Source organism: Rhincodon typus, chromosome 2 (assembly GCF_021869965.1).
Source record: "Rhincodon typus isolate 14 chromosome 2, sRhiTyp1.1, whole genome shotgun sequence".
Classification (NCBI taxonomy): Eukaryota; Metazoa; Chordata; class Chondrichthyes; order Orectolobiformes; family Rhincodontidae; genus Rhincodon; species Rhincodon typus.
Window position 1 is genome coordinate 42,754,274 of NC_063333.1, and position 19,156 is coordinate 42,773,429.

At 40.0% G+C, this 19,156-nt stretch overlaps 1 protein-coding gene across 1 annotated transcript in view; it reads right to left on the bottom strand.

Annotated features, from left to right (window-relative positions):
• Positions 1-2,639, bottom strand: part of stam (signal transducing adaptor molecule (SH3 domain and ITAM motif) 1) — a 57,972-nt gene extending 55,333 nt beyond the window's left edge. Inside the window, exons 1-2 of the mRNA XM_048615921.1 lie at positions 2,523-2,639; positions 1,753-2,429 (exon numbers count right to left, since the gene is read on the bottom strand). Coding sequence (XP_048471878.1) covers positions 1,753-1,792 — 40 coding nt within the window. The 5' untranslated portion in view covers positions 1,793-2,429; positions 2,523-2,639. The remainder of the gene's footprint in view (positions 1-1,752; positions 2,430-2,522) is intronic.
• Between the last annotated feature and the right edge of the window lie 16,517 nt (positions 2,640-19,156).

Here is a 19,156-nt window from a genome sequence, read left to right on the forward strand (position 1 = left end):
TTGGCCCGCTGTGTCAATGAAATAAGTCATGTGGATGACTCCAAAATTGGTGGTATCGTGAAGTAAAAAGGTTATTGAAGAGATCTTGATCAACTGGGCCAATGGGTCAAGGAGTGGCAGATGTCATTTAATTTAGATAAATGTAACGTGTTACATTTTGGGAAGACAAACCAGGATAGGAGCTACACAGTTAACGGTAGGGCCTTGGGGAGTGTCATCGAACAGAGACCTAGGGATGCATGTACATACTTCCTTGAAAGTGGCAGCACAGGTAAACAGGGTGGTGAAGAAGGCATTTGGCACACTTGCCTTCATTGGTCAGAGCATTGGGTATTGGAGTTGGGACATCATGTTTCAGCTGTACAAGACATTGGTGAGGCTCCTTTTGGAAAAGTGCATACAATTCTGGTCAATCTGCTATAGGACGGATGTTATTAAAACTCGAAAGCTGCAGAAAATATTTACAAGAACATTACCGAGACTGGAGAGTTTGAGTTATGAGGAGGTAGGCTGAGGCTTTTTCCCCTGCAGTGCAGGCTGAGGAGTAACCTTAGAGAGATTTATAAAATTATGAGGGGCATAGATAAGGTGAATAGCCAAAAGTCTTTTCCCCCGGATAGGGGAGTCAAGGAGAGACGGCACAGATTTAAGGTGAGACGGGAAAGGTTTAACAAGGACATGGGAGGGCAACCTTTTTCATAGAGGATTCCCCTTTGTTCTATCCCTTTCTATATGGTGTGCATAGAGTTTTTCGAGTTCCAAGAAAAACTGTGCTTAAATCATTAATTTATATGTACTCCCTACAAAAGCCAACCAACCTATTTTCAGCATGTTTCTATTTAGATAAACTGGAACTAGTTTACTTGAAGTCTTTTTTCAAATTGCTGTTTCACAATTTTTCCACCCAGTTTGTCCTGAAATTAAAAAAAACTCAAAAAATTGTTGCTCCTCATCAGCAGAAGTGTAGGAAAAGTGCACATGTTCTTATTTAGGCAGAATTAGCAACCTCCATAAGGATCTGCCTCATCTTACAATTCAATCCACCGTATGATTTGGCAGTTAGCTCAGTGGGGTTCTTCTCGTTTCCATTACCTCCCATGAGGGAAGGGAGTAACTGCAAAATTTGTCATGATAATTATTCGTAAAATTAAAGGTAGCAGGCACCACATAATCTCTAGTTTTTCAAACTCCTTACAAATTTATTTACAACATTATTTAGCTTACCCCAATCAATATTAAAATATCATTTACAAAATCACTTTTTAAAAATCAACTACGTTTTTCAATTCAATCCTGTCTGCTCTGCATTGTTTACACGATCCTGCAACAAGGGACCTGAAGCATGCTGTGATTTTAAGACCGATATTTCAATTGGACATTTACGATTTACGTTTAAAAAATTTAACCGAAGCTTTCAAATGATGTATTTAAAGCAAAACAAAAATGAACCGCTTGAATTTAAATGAAACATTTTAATCTCAGGTTCGGTGTTCTTTGCCCCTCAAGTGCGATTTATGACGCTGAATGATTTGATTAGGAAAATAAAACTTGACCAAAATATCGTACAACTGCCCGATTTCTTACTCGGTCCTTTTGCAAACAAAAGGCCCACATCTGCGAACGCTGCCCGAATCCCTCTCCCACAGAAACATCGTACCCTCACATCGTCAACTTCCAAGCAAACACTGGCACAAACTGAGCCCACAGGCCAGCAATTCGCAGATTACAATTTTAACCCGCAAGGGGACTTACCAACATCTTGATCGAATGGATTGGCGGCAAAGAGAGGCATCTCCGAGGATCGTGTATACGTGCGTGCGGCTTGTCGCAGTCTAACTGCCCCCTGGGTTGTGTCTCCAATGTCGGTTGGAACGCCTCACACTCCCCTGACTCCCTCCGCCAGGAATCGCCCCGCATCCGAGCCCGGAGTGACTTTCAACGGCAGCTTCGGCCCCAGCGGCGCACGCGCGCTACCTCCCAGGCCGCGTTCTGTGCCCGGCACGAGCCCTCGGGTTGCGTTCCTTCCCCACTCCGGCCTCAATCCCGGTGGTGTCGGCCCTACCGACGGCTGATCTGTTTCACAGGCAAAACACAGTATTGTTGGGAAATCAGGAGCCGCCTGCACCTCTGCAGCGGAATGGCGAAGAGAAGAGATTAGTGATAAATCACTGACCTAGCAGTGGGGAAGCATAAAAGTAAATGCAATACCGGGTTCGTATTTTTAAGCGTCAGAAAAACTGAATGAGAACCAATTGCATTTGCATTTTATTGTCAACACTCATGCCTCCCCACCCCCTTTCACTGCATTTCCAATCCGGCGAACTGCTAATGTAGCCCTGCGACGTATCTCAAAGCCTCCAGCGGTAAGCGTAGATACTGCTGTCTTTCTCCACCTGTCGGTGTAATCGGGGTCAACGGGCTTCTTCCAGCTGAAAGAGCGAAAATCGGGCATGATGCCAACGAATGCTCCCTTTACAAACGCATTAAAATAAAACTATTTTCTTTTTAAATAAATACCAAACCCTGTAAAAGAACAAAACACGAGGATTACGGTGAAAGTAAATGACACTGTCCCGCGGGTTACTTGTGATAAGTAAAACAAAGAAGGGTCTAGGCCCGAAACGTCCGCCTTCCTGCTCCTATGATGCTGCTTGACCTGCTGTGTTCTTCCAGCTCTACACCTTGTTATCTCAGATTCTCCAGCATCTGCAGTTCCTACTATCTCCGATCATTGTCTTTAGCAGTAGACGATATTGAAGGTAATCAATGCAAAAAAAGTCTCATCCCATTTTTATCTCTTCCAATTTACATTAAAATGTTGAATTTTCGCATTAAATTTGTTGCAATGCGTTTTATTTTACACGCAATGATTACCAATTGATACATTTTATAGCTTTAACAAAGGAAAGTAAGAAGTATTTTCAACAACAGGGTAGGAAAGCGGACGTGAGAAGTATCGAATCAGTCATGACCTTATTGCATCTTCTTCGGCGCGAGGGACCAAAACCACTTTCAAATTTTCTTATTTAAATTTAAATCAGAAAGGCACCACCCGTTACTAAAGCCTCTATATGAAGAGGGCAGACTTTTTGAATCTATTCCGCATAATTTTGCAAATCGAGTACTACTCAATTTAAATACTGGCTAACAGTCAAAAGTGTAAAAGTAATGAAGTGGGTGTGTTCTTACAGCCCTGTTTTAATGTTTAGGGTGAGTTTTCTTCAAAGAGAGGTACTAGCTCTGGTGTCCAGGTCTTCAGTACTGCTACTTGGATATAATCAGGACTTTTGCTGTCTCTGGTGCTCTTCAGCTGTTTTGTAATGCGGAGTGAATCAAATTCCCCAAATACTGATATTTCTGAAGAAAGGAACTTTGGAGCCTAGAAATGATTACAAACACAATTCAGGTGAGAGTTTGGGACTGTTCTCCTTGGAGACAAGGTTAAGAGATCTGACAGAAATTTTCAAAATTATGAAGATCTGAATAGACTAATTAGGAAGAAGCTGATGCCACACTTAAAAGGATCGAGAATGAGAGGGCACAGATTTGAAATGATTTGCAAACATAGCCAAAGTGATGTGAGAAAAAAATGCTTTCACATAGCAAGGTGTTTGGGTCTGGACTGCACTGTCTGCAATTATGGTGAAGGCAGAGTCAATTGAGGTATTCAAGAGAACATTGTATTTGAATAGAACCAATGTGTGAGGGTATGGGGAAATGCAAGTAAATGGCATTCAGTCATAATGCTCATTGGAGAGCCAGTGCAGCCATGTTGGATGCAATGGCCTCAAAGAATCATACAGGCCCATAGTCTTGAATGTTGTGACATTTCAAGGCTCATTGGAGTATTTTTTTAAAAGTTGTGAGGTTTGCCACCTCAACTACCCTCTCAGGCAATGCATTCCAGATGCCCACCACTCTCTGGGTAAGATTCTTTTTCCTCACAACCCCTCTAAACCTCCTGTTAAAATTATGCCCCTGTCATTGACCCTTCAACAGAAGGGAACAGCTGGCTTCTAACCTAATATATACGTCTATCAGGTCCCCCTTCAATGTTTTCTTTGGGGCAGAGAACAACCCAAACTTATCCAACCTCTCTTCATAGCTAAAGTGTTCCATCCCTGGCAACATCCTGGTGAATCTTCTCTGCACCCCTTCCAGTACAATCACATCCTTTCTATTGCGTGGTGAGCAGAACTACATATCTGTGGCCTAACCAAAGTCTTATACAGCTCCAACATATCCTCCCTACTCTTATAATCTGTGTTTTGACTGATAAAGGCAAGTATTCTATGTGCCTATTAACTTGCCCTGCTGCCTTCAGATATTTGTGGACCAACATCCAAAATCCCTCTGTTCCTCAGAACTTCCTCGTGTCCTGCCAGTCATTGAGTACTCCTTTGTTTTGTTAGTTCTTCCAAAGTGCATCACCTCACATGTATTAGTGTTAAATTTCATCTGCCACTGATTTATCAATCTGACCAATCCTTTTATATCCTCCTGCAACCTAAGACCACCACCTTCACTGTCAACCAACCTTCCAATCTTTGTGTCACCTGCAAACTTACTTATCACCTTCCCGACACTCTCCTCTATATCGTTTATATGTAAATATATTAGAAACCATAAGGGATCCAGCTTTGATCCCTGTGGTACACCATTGGTCTCCAGTCATACAAAAATCTTCTCCCATCACCCTCTGTCTCCTGACACTCTGCCAGTTTTGGATCCATCTTGCCAAATTACCCTAGATCCAAGAGCATTTGCCTTCTTTATCAGTCTCCTATGTGGGACCTTTTCAAAAGCTTTGCTGAAACCCATATAAACCACATCAACTGCCCTCCCCTCATCCACACACTAGGTCAACTCCTCGAAAAATTCAATCAAATTTGTTGGGCTTGTCCTTTCTCTGACAAAGCCATGCTGACTATCCCTCTTCAAACCTTGCTTCTTTAAATGAATATCAATTCTCTCTGTCAGGATTTTCTCCAATATTTCCCCAGGATTGATGTGAGACTCATTGATCTGTAATTCCTTGATTTATCTCTACCACTCTTCCTGAAAAATGGAACCACATTATCTGTCCTCCAGTCCTCTGGTACCTCCCATGGCCAAAGAGCAACTCAAAATTTGGGTCAGGGTCCCTGTGATTTCCTCCCTCATCTCCCACAGCAGTCTGGGATATAACTCATCTGGACTTGGGAATTTGTTCACTTTTAAACCCGGCAAAACCTTCAATACCTCCTCACTCCCTATGTTAAACAGCTCAAGAATTTCACAGATCATCTTCCCAAATCCTGTACCTAAACTCTCCTTTCCCTGAGTGAAGACAATTGTGAAGTACCATTTAACACCCTAGCAATGTTCCCTGGCTTCAGGCTTAGATTGTCCCCTTGGTCCCTAATAAGCCCAATTCTCTTCTATTTATTCTCTTCCCTTTGATATACTGGTAGAATATCTTGGGATTCTTCCTAATCTTACCTGTCATGACCCTTCTTTGCTCTTCTAATTGCTTTCTTAAGTTCCCCCTTGCACTTTCTATGTTTCACCCATTGATTTGCTCTCTTTGTACCTGTTATATGTCTCTCCTTTTCTTTTCATCCAATCCTGAATATTCCTAGACATCCAATGTTCTCTGGGATTGTTGCTTCTACATTTCACCCTGTTAAGCTGTACTCTCCCTAATTCCTTTTTGAATGCCTCCCACTGTTCTGCTTTAGACTCACCCTCATGTAGCTGTTCCAGCCTGCTTTGTGACTTTGCTTTCACCCAATTCAAAACCCGTTTTTGCAGACCATCTTTTTCCTTTTCCATAACAAATTTAAAATGTATGGTGTTATCATCACTGTCATTAAAATGGTCCCCTCAAACACCTGCCTGGTTTCATCACCCAGAATTAGGTCAGCACGACGCTGTCCATTGTAGGATCATCTACATGTTGACATTAAAAGCTGTCCTGAATACATTTCAAGAAATCTGTCCCCTCTAAACCCTCTACACCATGACTCTTCCAATTAGTGTTGGAGAAATTGAAATCCTTTAATATAATTACCCTATTATTGTTTTTGCACACCTCAGTGAATTGTGTACATATCTGATCTTCAATTGCCCATAGACTATTTGGGGGCTTATCTAAATTCTACCTACAAAACCTCATTTGCCAATCCTTCCAAGATATCATCCCTCCTTACTGCAGTAACTCAATCCTTAAATAATAATGCAACACCACCCCCTCTCTTACACTCTCTCCTGTCCTGCCTGAAGATCCTTTACTCCAGAATGTTGAGATGCCAGTCCTGTTACTCCATCAACCACATCTCTGTGATGTCAACAACAGTGTAATTCCATGTGTCAATCCATGCCCTTAACCCATATGTCTTACCTATAATACTCCTAGCATTAATGCAGAGGCCATCCTGCCTCGCCTTACTTCCTTGTGGCTCAACAAGTCTGAACTACCTCAGTCTAGGTTCCCATTTTAGGCCATGCCACTACTGAACTGTGTTCTCTGCCCTTGCTGAGCTAGTTTAAACTCTTCCCAACAGCACTAACAAACACTCCCGCAAAGACGTTGGCCCCGGTCTATTTCAGGTGCAACAGTCCGACTTGTAGAGGTCCCATCTTTCCCATAAATGGTCCCATGTAAAACCCTCCCTCCTTCACCAACTCTTGAGCATTCATCTGCCCTATCCTCCTGTTTCTGTACGAGTTGGCATGTGGTACTGGGGATAATCCAGAGACTACAACCTGAGAGGTCTTGCTTTTTAATCTACTGCCTAGCTCCCAGAACTTGATGCAAGACCTCATCCCTCATTTTACCTATATCATTGGTACCAAATTATACCACAACCTCTGTCTTGTCACCCTCCCACTTCAGTATGCCCTTTAGCCACTCAGTGACGTCCCTGACCTGGCACCAGGAAGGTAACACACCGTCCTGGAGTCACGCCACTGGCTGCAGAAATGCCTCTCTGTTCCCTAACTAATGAATCCCCTATCACTAAAACGCCTGCTTTCTTCTTTCTCCCTTCCTTTACGATCAGGTAGCTTTATGGTGCCAGAAGCTTGGCTCTGTCTGCACTCCTCTGAGGAAAAAGCACCCCTACAGCTTCCAAAATGAGAAAGTGATTTATCAGCAGGACCCAGGGCACTCCTGCATTACATGCCTGTTTCTCTTTGACTGCCTGACGGTCACCCATTCCCTTCGTATCTCCAATCCCCTGACCTGCAGTGTGAATACCTCTCTAAACATGCCATACAAATAACTCTCAGTCTTTTTCTATACTGTAAGGATTCTGAGTGTCTGTGATGTGCTAGACTTTTCATAGCCCTATCATGAATCAGCCCTCCTATATTCTCTTGATGCAGGCTAATGGTCATCATCCACCAGTTTCCTGCTTTCCTCTTCCACCACCTAAATTCTGGTAAGTTGCCTAACAATCTTGTAAATATGTACATAACTCACAAATTCAATGCAAATGAGGCCTGACTGATAATAGGGTCCAGCATTTTGCTGTCAACATTTATTACTTTTATATAGCATTTTATTTAAAGTAAAATATATTTACTCTTTCTCCAGTTGAGGGTTAGATTTAAAGTTTTCTCGAATTGAAATAATCCACAGCTCCTATTTTACATGTAGCTTGGATTTATGCAAGACATTTTTAAATCCATTTGTTACCATTTTGGCATTTTTATAAACAGTAATAATGCAATATAGCCATCTGAAATGCTACCTTTTAAAATCAAAATAATTAGGTCATATATACATAATTACCGATGAAGGTGGAGCCTCAATTATTTACAATTTATCTCAATGACTTGGATGAAGAAAAAATATACGGTTACAAAATTTGCTGATGACAAAAAGATAGGTAGGAGAATAAATTCCACAGTGGACATAAGTCTGCAAAAGCAAAGAAATTGGTTAAGTGAGTGGACAATTTTTTGGCATACGATGTATAATTTGGGTAAGTGTGAACTTTCCTACTTTGGCAAGAAGAATAGAAAAGCAGCATATTATTGAAAAGGTGAGAGATTACAGAACACAGAGCTACATAGGAATTTGGTTGTCCTGAGAGAGAAATCATAGAAATTTAGCATACAGATAAAGTAACAGGTTATAAAGGCAAATGGAATGTTGGCACTTATTGCGAGGGAAGTTGAGTTTTGCCACAGCTTCGCTACAGTTGTACGGGGCATTAGTGAGACCACATCTGGAGTACAGTTTGGTCTCCTTATTTAAGAAAGAACTTAAATGCATTTGAAGCAGTTAAAAAAAAATTCACTCGATTGATTCCTTTAATAGTGAGGTTACCTTATATGGAAATATTGGACAGATTGGGCCTGTATCCCTTGGAGTTTAGAAGGATGAGTGGCAATATAATTGAAACATGTAAGATCCTAAGGGGACAGAGTGAATGCTGAATGGATGTGTTCTCTCATGGGAGGGTCCAGAATGAGAGGACCCAGATTAAAAATAAAGGGTTACCTATTTAAGGTGAAGGGGAATTTTTTTTTTCTCTCTCAGATGATAGTGAGCCTTTGGAACAACCCTTCCGAGACAGTGTTGTTGGCAGCATCACAGAATGTTTTTTAAGGCAATGGTAGATATATTATGGACTAACAAGAGTCAACGATTATCAAATATAGGCGGAAATGCGGAGTTGTGGCACAATGAGATCAATCAATCTTATTGATTCGTGGAGGAAGGGTCACGGGGCAAATGGCTCATTCCTTTTCCTGCTTAGTATGTTCATATGTTTATAGCATTTTAAAAATAAATGTAAGGTATCTTTTAAAATTTCTTCATGCTACTTTCAGTTCTTACAAGACACCAAGAACTCTCATCATATTGAAGTGGGCTTTCTCATTTTCAAATTTCTTTTACTTTTGCAGTCATTACATATCTATGTATTTAATAGAGACCAAGTTTTCAACCAATCTTCTTGCCAGTACTTTCTTAATATTATTGCTTGGTAGTACAGAAACTAAACATTGCTAAGAGAGAAGTTAACGCCTTTTGTTTTGCACTCATTGACAGAACAGGAAGAGCAGAATGACAGGAACATCTCTAGAATCATCCATTGTGGCATCAATGGTGTTTACATCTTAACTGAAACAGAATCTATCTTTTGCTCAGTAGTGCTGAAAGATTGCTTCTATCTCCATAGTTTTCCTGTCTATACCAGGAGAATGGATGACAGAAACTGTAGGACGAATAGTAAAACAGGTAGGAGTGTTGCACCATGCAAAAAGGCACAGTGAATCGCAGAAACTATAGCACTTACAGTATTGGGTATCACACTTAAGGACATAAGAACATAAGAGCTAGGAGCAGGAGGAAGCAATTCAGCACCTTGAGCCTGCTTTGCCATTTAAATATGATCATGGCTGATCTCATCTCAGCCTCAAGTCCATTTTCCAGCCCACTATTCATAACCCTTCAACCCATTAAGATGCAGTGTCACACCTGTGAAGATCAAAGCTTATAATTTTGTGTCAGGTGTGACATCAATGCTATGGAAAATATCACCAGCATGTATGTTGTTATGTGACTAGGATAAATACAGTAAAGGGATCAGGTACTTATGTCTTCGGCGGGCAGCAATGTGCAGCTCTGTATATAAGCAGACCTGGGGAGGATATAAAAGTAGGACATTGAGGACCTTTGCACATAGAAGGCAGAGCCAGAGGAGAGAATATGACAGACAGAAGGTATCGATGGAAATTGAAGATGAAATGATCTATATCCAGGCAGATTCAAGGATCAAAGAAGAAAACTAGCTTGATTACCAACAGCAATACCATTATAAAAACCAAAAGAACTGCAGATGCTGCAAATCAGGAACAAAAACAGAATATACTGGTAAAGCTCAGCAGGTCTGGCAGCATCTGTGAAGAGAAATCAGAGTTAACGTTTCGGCTCCGGTGATCCTTCCTCAGCACTAAAATGTTAACTCTGATGTCTCTTCACTGATACTGCCAGGCCAATAGCATTATATTTATTCAATCATTTACTGAATAAATTCTGTTAACCTGTTGCACCAAAATCAGTTGTCTTGTCCCAACAACTTCATTAAGGTCAAGGAGCCTTATAGTAGAATCAGGTATGATGTTTGGTCTTGATCCAACTTCAGAGTCATCTGTGAACTGTGAATTTTGATAGCTTGTTCAGTCCTCCTTTCATTTTAAAATTTAAAATTTAAAAAGAATCAGCAGCACATCTTTATGCTTAAAACAAAACAGAGATTAATTTATTACACAAAGTTTGCTACAAGTTACTCCGTAAAATGTGATATAGTTATGAGCTAAATAACATTTACACACATTGTAATGTATTTGCCGTTTGTTTGCCAACATACTTAACTTTTCTAGATTGCCCTGAAGTATTCTAGATTGCCTTGCATCCTCCTCACAACTTACAACCCAACCTAGATTTGTCTTGTCAGCAAACTTGGAAATACTGCATTTGATTCCCTCATTCAAGTCATTCATATCACAGAGTGCTTCATTTGTAGGTGCCTAAAGCTACACATATTATTACACAAGACGCTGTTTTGCTTTGATAAAACAAATTTGTACATGCATTGCACCTTTTTTACAGAAGAAGCGGGTTATGGAGACTGCATATCTCTGCAGCATTCCCATGATAATACCTTGATAAATTTGTCTACCTGACTGATCTGAGAACTACCATTTACAGCTAATTGTCCTTGTTGCATCTTCATGCCAATGATGGCCCAACCGATCAGCACCCTTTTCTCATTCTGTACAAATTGGTGTTCCTTTTTCCAAGTCTGTTTCTTGTGTTCTAATTTTTGGATTTCACTGTATCTTTATGCAATTTATAACATTTTGACCATTTTGCCAGTTTAGATAGGGAAGCTATGGGGATGGAGGAAATCTTTTTGTACTACTTAGCAAAAGTTAGATTCTACTTCAGTTATGATGTAAGTGCCATTGATGCTACAAAGGATGATTCTAGAGATTTTCTTGTCATAGTGCTCTTCCCATTCTGTCACATTCCTAGTCTTATTAGAAACATGAGAACAAAGGGAGGCGCATTAGCCTATCCAGGCTGTGCTGCTGCCATTTAACTAGATCACGGGTTATCATCCTCTTCAATGTCATTTTCCAACACTATGGAACTTTTTTCGCTGGAGCATTGGAGGTTGGTTGGGGAGGTGAGGGAGGGTGGGGGGAAAGTCTATAAAATTATGAGGGGCATAGATGAGGTGAATAGTAAAGATCTTTTCCCTAAGGTAGGTGAGTTCAAAATTAGGGGTATTTTTTAAGCTGAGAGGAGAAAGATTTAAAAGGAACCTGAGGGGCAACTTTTTTACACAGAGAGTGGTTAGTGTGTGGAATGAACTGCCAGAGGAAGTGGTGGATATGGTACAGTTACAACAGTTAAAAGACATTTGGATAAGTACATGAATAGGAAGGGTTTGGAGGGATACGGGCCAAATGCAGGCAGGTGGGACTAGTTTAGTTTGGGAACACGGTCAGTGTGGACTAGTTAGACCAAAAGGTCTGTTTCCATGCTGTATGACTATGACACCATAACCCTTGATGCCCTTAATTTCTAGAGATCTATCAATTTCTGCCTTTTAAATGCTCAATGACTGAACTTCCACAGCCCTCTATATTAGAGAATTCACAAGAGTCACCACCTTCTAAGAGAAATAATTCCTGGTCGTGTCAGTCTTAAATAATGCTTTATCTTGAGATAATGCCGCTGATTTTAGACTCACCAATCGGAGAAACCTTTACACCCTGCAAGACATTTGGCATTTTTAATGAGGTCACACCTTATTCTACAAAACTCAAGGGAACACAACCAAATCTCCTCAATCTCTCCTCATAAAATAATCCCTCTATCCGAAGGATTAATCTGATGAACTGGTACGCTTCCTCTATGGCATATATAACTCGCTTGCTATGGAACTAAAAATCCAGAAGCAATGCCAACAAGGCTCTGCACAATTACAGCAAGGCATTTTTAATCCATACTCAAATCCCATTGTGATGAATGCCAATATTGCATCTGCCTTCCTAATTGCTTGTTGCACGTGCACATTAACTCTTACTGACTCATTTGAACAGATAAGTTTAGAGGGATATGGGCCAAACACTGGCAAATGGGACTAGTTCAGTTGAGGAAACTTGAATTGCATGGACGAGTTGCGCTGATGCGTCTGTTTCTGAGCTGTATGACTCCATGACTCTATGACACTCAGGTCCTTTTGGATACCTGAACTTTCCTACCTCTTACCATCCTAGAAATAATCCGCTTTTCTTTTTTTGACTACCAAAGTGAATAACTTCACACTTATACACATTATATTCCAAGTGCCATGTTCTAGCCCATTCACATAGCCTAGCAAAGTCCTCTTGAAGCTTTCTTACATCCACCTCACAATTTATGTTCCTGCTCAGTTTGGTGTCATCAGAATATTTGGAGATATTACAATTATTCGCCACATTCAAATTATTTATATTGTTTGTGAAAAGCTGTGAATTAGTCCAATTCTTATGGTACCACACCAGTAATAGTCTGCCATCCTGAGAATGATCTGCCAATTCCCTCTCTATGCTTTCAGTTAACTAATTCTCGATCCATACTAGAATATTTTCCCGAATCCCATGCACTCTGTTTTAATTGACTAAATTTATGTGTGGGACCCCATCAACATCCTTCTGAATATCTAAATACACCACATCCATTGGTTCCACTTTGTGAATTCTGCAAGTAATATACTCAAAACAGTCTGGCAAGTTTGTCAAACATGATGTCCCTTTCATAAATCTACATTGATTCTACCTAATGTTACCATTCCTTTATATTTTTCCAGTTATCTCATTCTTTGTAATATATTCTAACATTTCCCCAAGTACTGGTATCAAATGAAAACTTTTGTAGTCTTCTGTTCTCCTTGTTCCTTCCTTCTTAAATAGTGAGGCTTACATTTGCTATTTTCCAATCTGTGGAAACATTTCCAGAATCCATAGTATTTTGGAAGATAACAAGCAATGCATCCACCATCTCTCTAGTCTGGTCAAAATGGCGACAGAGTAGGATGCTCCGGTCGGAGTTCCTCTGCTGGCCAATCCCTTTACCTTTTTTCCCTCCTTTTTTCTCTCCTCTTTGTGGCTTTCCCCTTTCTCTCCTCCCCCATCAACCTTTTCCCCATCCCAATCCCTCTATGGAATAACCATCTAGCTTCATAAATTTATCAAAGTCTGACCTTACTTCACATGTGGTTGTTAACTTGCTCGCCGAGCTGGCTTGTTTTTGTTCAGATGATTCGTCACCATGCTAGGTGACATCATCAGTGGAGCCATAGAGGAAGTGTACCAGTTCACCAGATTAATCCTTCAGATAGAGGGGTAATTTTACAAAATACCATACAACGACTGCCACAAACATTACATCGGACAGACAGGAAGGAAACTAGCCATCAGAATACATGAACATCAGCTAGCAGCAAAACACATGACAAACTCTCCTTAATATCAGTAAATTCAGACAATGAAGGCCATCAATTTAACTGGGACAAGGTAATCATAGTAGCCCAAGCCAAACATAAACACGCATGGGAATTCCTAGAGGCATGGTTCTCCACCCATACTTCAATCAACAAACATGTAGAATTGGACCCTATATGCAAACCCATACAGATCAAAACCGGAAATGACAATACTCACCATAACGGACCGGACAGTGTAAATGCCAAGCAGAGTAGAACAATATTGCTTCATCAGAGGCTCCACTGATGATGTCACCTAGCATGGTGATGAAACATCTGAACAAAAATAAGCCAGCTTGGCGAGCAAGTCAACAACCACATATCAAGTATGGTCAGACTTTAATAAATTTATGAGGCTAGATGGTTATTCCATAGAAGCATATATAATTGGATTTCGCAAACTACATTCAAGATTGGAAAAAAAGCTTTATTTGGAGATTCTTAACTTAGTGCTTCCACAAATTGTTGGACTGTACTAAGATATTGAACATGATATTGAACATTGGCTAGCTGTAAGAAGACAGAGGGTGGTGGTTGATGGGAAATGTTCATCCTGGAGTTCAGTTACTAGTGGTGTACCTCAAGGATCTGTTTTGGGGCCACTGCTGTTTGTCATTTTTATAAATGACCTGGATGAGGGCGTAGAAGGATGGGTTAGTAAATTTGCGGATGACACCAAAGTCGGTGGAGTTGTGGATAGTGCGGAAGGATGTTGCAGGTTACAGAGGGACATAGATAAGCTGCAGAGCTGGGCTGAGAGGTGGCAAATGGAGTTTAATGCGGAAAATTGTGAGGTGATTCACTTTGGAAGGAGTAACAGGAATACAGAGTACTGGGCTAATGGTAAGGTTCTTGGTAGTGTGGACGAGCAGAGAGATCTCGGTGTCCATGTGCATAGATCACTGAAAGTTGCCACCCAGGTTGATAGCATTGTTAAGAAGGTGTACGGTATGTTAGGTTTTATTGGTAGAGGGATTGAGTTTCGGAGCCATGAGGTCATGTTGCAGCTGTACAAAACTCTGGTGCGGCCGCACTTGGAGTATTGCATACAGTGCTGGTCACCGCATTATAGGAAGGATGTGGAAGCATTGGAAAGGGTGCAGAGGAGATTTACCAGGATGTTGCCTGGTATGGAGGGAAGGTCTTATGAGGAAAGGCTGAGGGACTTGAGGCTGTTTTCGTTAGAGAGAAGAAGGTTAAGAGGTGACTTAATAGAGACATACAAGATGATCAGAGGATTAGATAGGCTGGACAGTGGAAGCCTTCTTCCTCGGATGGTGATGGCTAGCATGAGGGGACATAGCTTTAAATTGAGGGGTGATAGATATAGGACAGATGTCAGAAGTAGGTTCTTTACTCAGAGAGTAGTAAGGGCGTGGAATGCCCTGCCTGCAAAAGTAGTAGACTCGCCAACTTTAAGGGCATTTAAATGGTCCTTGGATAAACATATGGATGATAATGGAATAGTTTAGGTTAGATGGGCTTCAGATTAGTTTCACAGGTCGGCGCAACATCGAGGGCCGAAGGGCCTGTACTGCGCTGTAATGTTCTATGTTCTATGTTCTATGAATAGATTTCTAGATTAAGTGGAGTTAGAATTTCAGAAAGAAAGTCAAGAGCCTTAAAAAATGTCTGAGAAAACACTCATTCCCAATCACCTTTATGAATCAAAGGAGACATTCAGCAGTAACACAAAAAAATGGAACATCCAATATTAACCATATTTCAGAACTATCCAAATGTGAGTTGTAAGTGTCAACACAAAAGAAGAAATATAACTAAAATGAGTGAAAATAGCTGCCAAAAGTCTCTCTATGACAGATGACAGGAATTGGGGAATAATAAGAGAAGAATGAACATCAGGAACGCCTGGGGTATGGACAACAAGTATTTCAGGAATGACGCTAAATATTATTATGCAATGAGTTGTCCAAAATGGAATAACAACTTTTCAAAATGAAGCAAAATACCAAGGTTCCTAAGCAATGGGTGAAGAGACTGATCAGGCAAAAGGAATTGCATTGATCACAAGAAGCTTCAGTCCAGGCCTGAATGCTCTAGTTGCAATCCCTCAATTGTGCTACTTTGGAAAGAGGATGCAGTGAATTGGTTCAAACGTTACCTAAATTCCCTAAATATTAAAAACCAAAGTAAAATTAAATAATTTAATGTTTCTATACGCTTCAGTTTTGGGGATGACCACATACTGAAGTCACTAACAAGAGTCATAAACACATGTACAAAAATGCCTGTGTAAACAATTTTATCAGTATATTTGTTCTATCAAGTAAAATACTCTTACAGTCAAACAGGCTGTTAATGAAGAATCCTGAAATGAAACTTGATATGGAACATGATGACGCAATTTTTTTGGAGAGGAAGTCAGTAAATTTAAAGTTTACTCAACCTGGTCATTATTGTAACCTTCTAACGAGGCTTAATTTTGCCAATAAAAATATGAAAGAAATATTAATAACAGGAATTTGAAGGAAAAAAAACATTGATTATCTTCAAACTACATGACCAGTTTGTCCATCAAAGTTTTCACAAGTTAAAAACTAACACAGGTTGCAGGGGTAAAGTACAATGAGCACACTACACCTGTAGATGAGATCTGTGATAAATTTGCCGATGATGAGTTTAAAAATATGTGTGAAAATATGAAAATTTTACTAATGAACATTGCAATGGAAAGTCCCTTAATGTAGTAAGAAGTGAGATGCTTCACAAAATCTGAGTGGATCAACTGGGTTGTAAACCCTGGCATCTGTAATCCATGTTAGGAATTCACTACAAATGGTTGGGACTACTATTAATTATCTTATGCAAAAAAATCCAAAACCTGCTTTGGTAATGAGTCATAATGCCCTGGTTTGGAAAGGGACTATGCTTGGTTTCACTTTTTCTGAGCACTTGAATGCCCTGCATGCAGAGAGAACGGATGAGGATTCAGATGAAATTTGGCGTGTCTTACTGCATTGTGTAAGGCCATAAGAAATAAATTTTAATCTGTAGACATGGCATGTTACAAAATAGAATGCCAGAAAGAGTGGAAAGGTCCTGTTAAGGTTTAGATATAGATGTAAAAAAATCAATAATTATACAACATTGCAACCAAACTGTTTAATTCTCCTCATCATACATTTGCAGAATTGGAACAAGTATCAGGAGGTGATGAAACAGCATGCACTATGCATACACATATGCTGCACAGCAATGCAGTGAAGATTATAGCAAGCCAAGGGCTGATTGATTATGGACAAATTGATACCAATAGACAGGATTGGGCCATTTATCCCCATGGACAATGACCAAAAGTTGACCTGAAGGCAATATATGTGCTAGAAGGGACCAGTGAATGAAAGGACTCCACTCTAGCCAGGAAAAACAACCAAGAAATAGAAAAACTGGAAGATGAGGGACAAGAGGTAGGAACAAAGGATTGGCAAAATAAGGTAACAATGTACAAATCACAAACTACTACTTGGCATTTTACCTACCTGGCACCCTATTTACCTGGCCACCTGGCATTCATAGAAACAATAGACATGGAGGTATAGTTATCGAACATTCTGAAAAAAAATTCAATACACTGTAATCTGAAAAAAACTGCCCACACAATGCTATTTTTTGTAATTGTTCTCTTTGGGACAATTTGACTCGACAAAATGTGTTATAGAGAAAAGATTGAGAATTGATCCTGCTAGTTTGAAGGAAATGTTTGAGAGAAAAAATACTTCTCAAATAAAATGGATTGATGTGAGTCATCAATTGTCAGATGGTTTTACAAAAGGAAATTATTGCCCTTAAGACTTATTAGATGTTCTCAAAGATGTCTCGTGTAATAAAAACATGAAAAGTTAATAGTTTGTTTGGACCGTTTTGAAATTCTAGTAATTTTTATTTAAAGGACAAAGGGCTAATATGGCAGATTGACTGTATTATAATTCAGCATATAGAATTTGAATGAAAAATCATTTTGTTCCTTCATGCATTTAAATATATTTTTGTTTGGACATTGAAAAATGTATTATTATTTAAAGAGAAGAGGGGAATCTGCTAAAGTAGTACTCAACTAAGGTTAGAAGGGAAATAGCTGATGGCTGTTGATTGATAAATTAATGTCAAGGTAGATTACCATGGGTGATTTGGTAATGGAAAAGAATGTTTAATTTTTTGTAAGAGCACTTCTGGAAATAAAAAGAGAAAAAAAAAGTCAAGATAGACAAAGGAGGAACAGCTGGGATTGGATTTGGGAGTGCTACTAGACTGCTTTAGTCAATAAACTCTCGGCATAGAGAAAGTCTTTATCTCCTTGTTTATATTTGAACAATCTGTTTGGAATCCAATCACTGAAAGGAAATTGGAGAACACTGAAAGTAAGATCACCTGTGTCCAGGCAACTTTAAGGAATAAGCATTTAGTCTACTTTATCTTTTGTTAGATATTTTTGTTCAATCATTTACACAGTAAGCACAGTTAAAATATTACACCCAATCTTTGTCTGTTTCCTTTGTTCCAAGAAATTAGTTAAATTTTACATTGCAGAATTGGCATCCACTCTCAATAGATGTTCTTTCCCTTTAGATATTTTAGGGATCCTTTATATCTAATATAATGTTGCCTTTAATTAAAGTTGACAGTTGATGGAGGATTGGAATCATTTTAAAACCCAGCAAACAAAAACTAAGAAACTTATTAAGAAAGGAAGAAGAGGTGAGAGACTGTGTGCATGACTGACAGTTACTGGATCCTCTGACAGAGTGCAATACACACTGCCCTCTTGACTGGACTGAGGACTGCCACTTACTCACTTCCAATATGGTCATTTGGTTGAAGAAAGTTGCAGTGTCTTTGTTGCACAGGCAGCTGGCACATGCTGTCGGTGTTTGAGTGATGTTGTTGTGTGCCATTCATAATGAGCCCCCACTCCAACCCTGGACAAATCCCCACTGACGAGCATAACCATCTTCTGTCTGTGCATTTGCACAAAAGAGCACATACGGTAATACAGCAGTACTGACAGCTGTTGGTCCTGGCTGAAGTGCCAAAGTACTAACAGACATGGCGAGGCATGACAAGGCAATAAATGACATGCATGCTGTAAATACAGATAGATGCAAAGGCAGCAAGTGCTAAGACAGCAAGTACACAGCCCTGAGATGCAGCCTGATCCAATCTGCATTCTATCTGCTTGTCCCTGTCCTTCCAGCTGTCCTTGCAACGCTAGTTGCTAGTGTGCCCTACAGTGCAAGTAGGAAAGTGGCGGTGGAGGGGTAATGCGATTGGCTCAGTAAATCAGAACATCAGATGTTCTGGAGATATGAGTTCAAATTTCACTATGGTTGACGGTAAAACTTGAAGTTGATTTTTTTTCCTAAAAAAAAGAGCTGATCGTGACCATGTAATCTCAATCAATTGTCACAAAATTTATCTGGTTCACATGCCCAACAGGGAAGGAAATCTGCCATCCTTACATTATTTGGTCAACATGTGACTCTAGACCCACAGCAATGTTATTGACTCTTAACTACCCTCTGGGTAACTAGCGATGGCAATAAACTTTGGTCTAGGTGCTGACACTCATGTCTCATGAACAATTTTTTTTAAGTCTGTACTTTCTA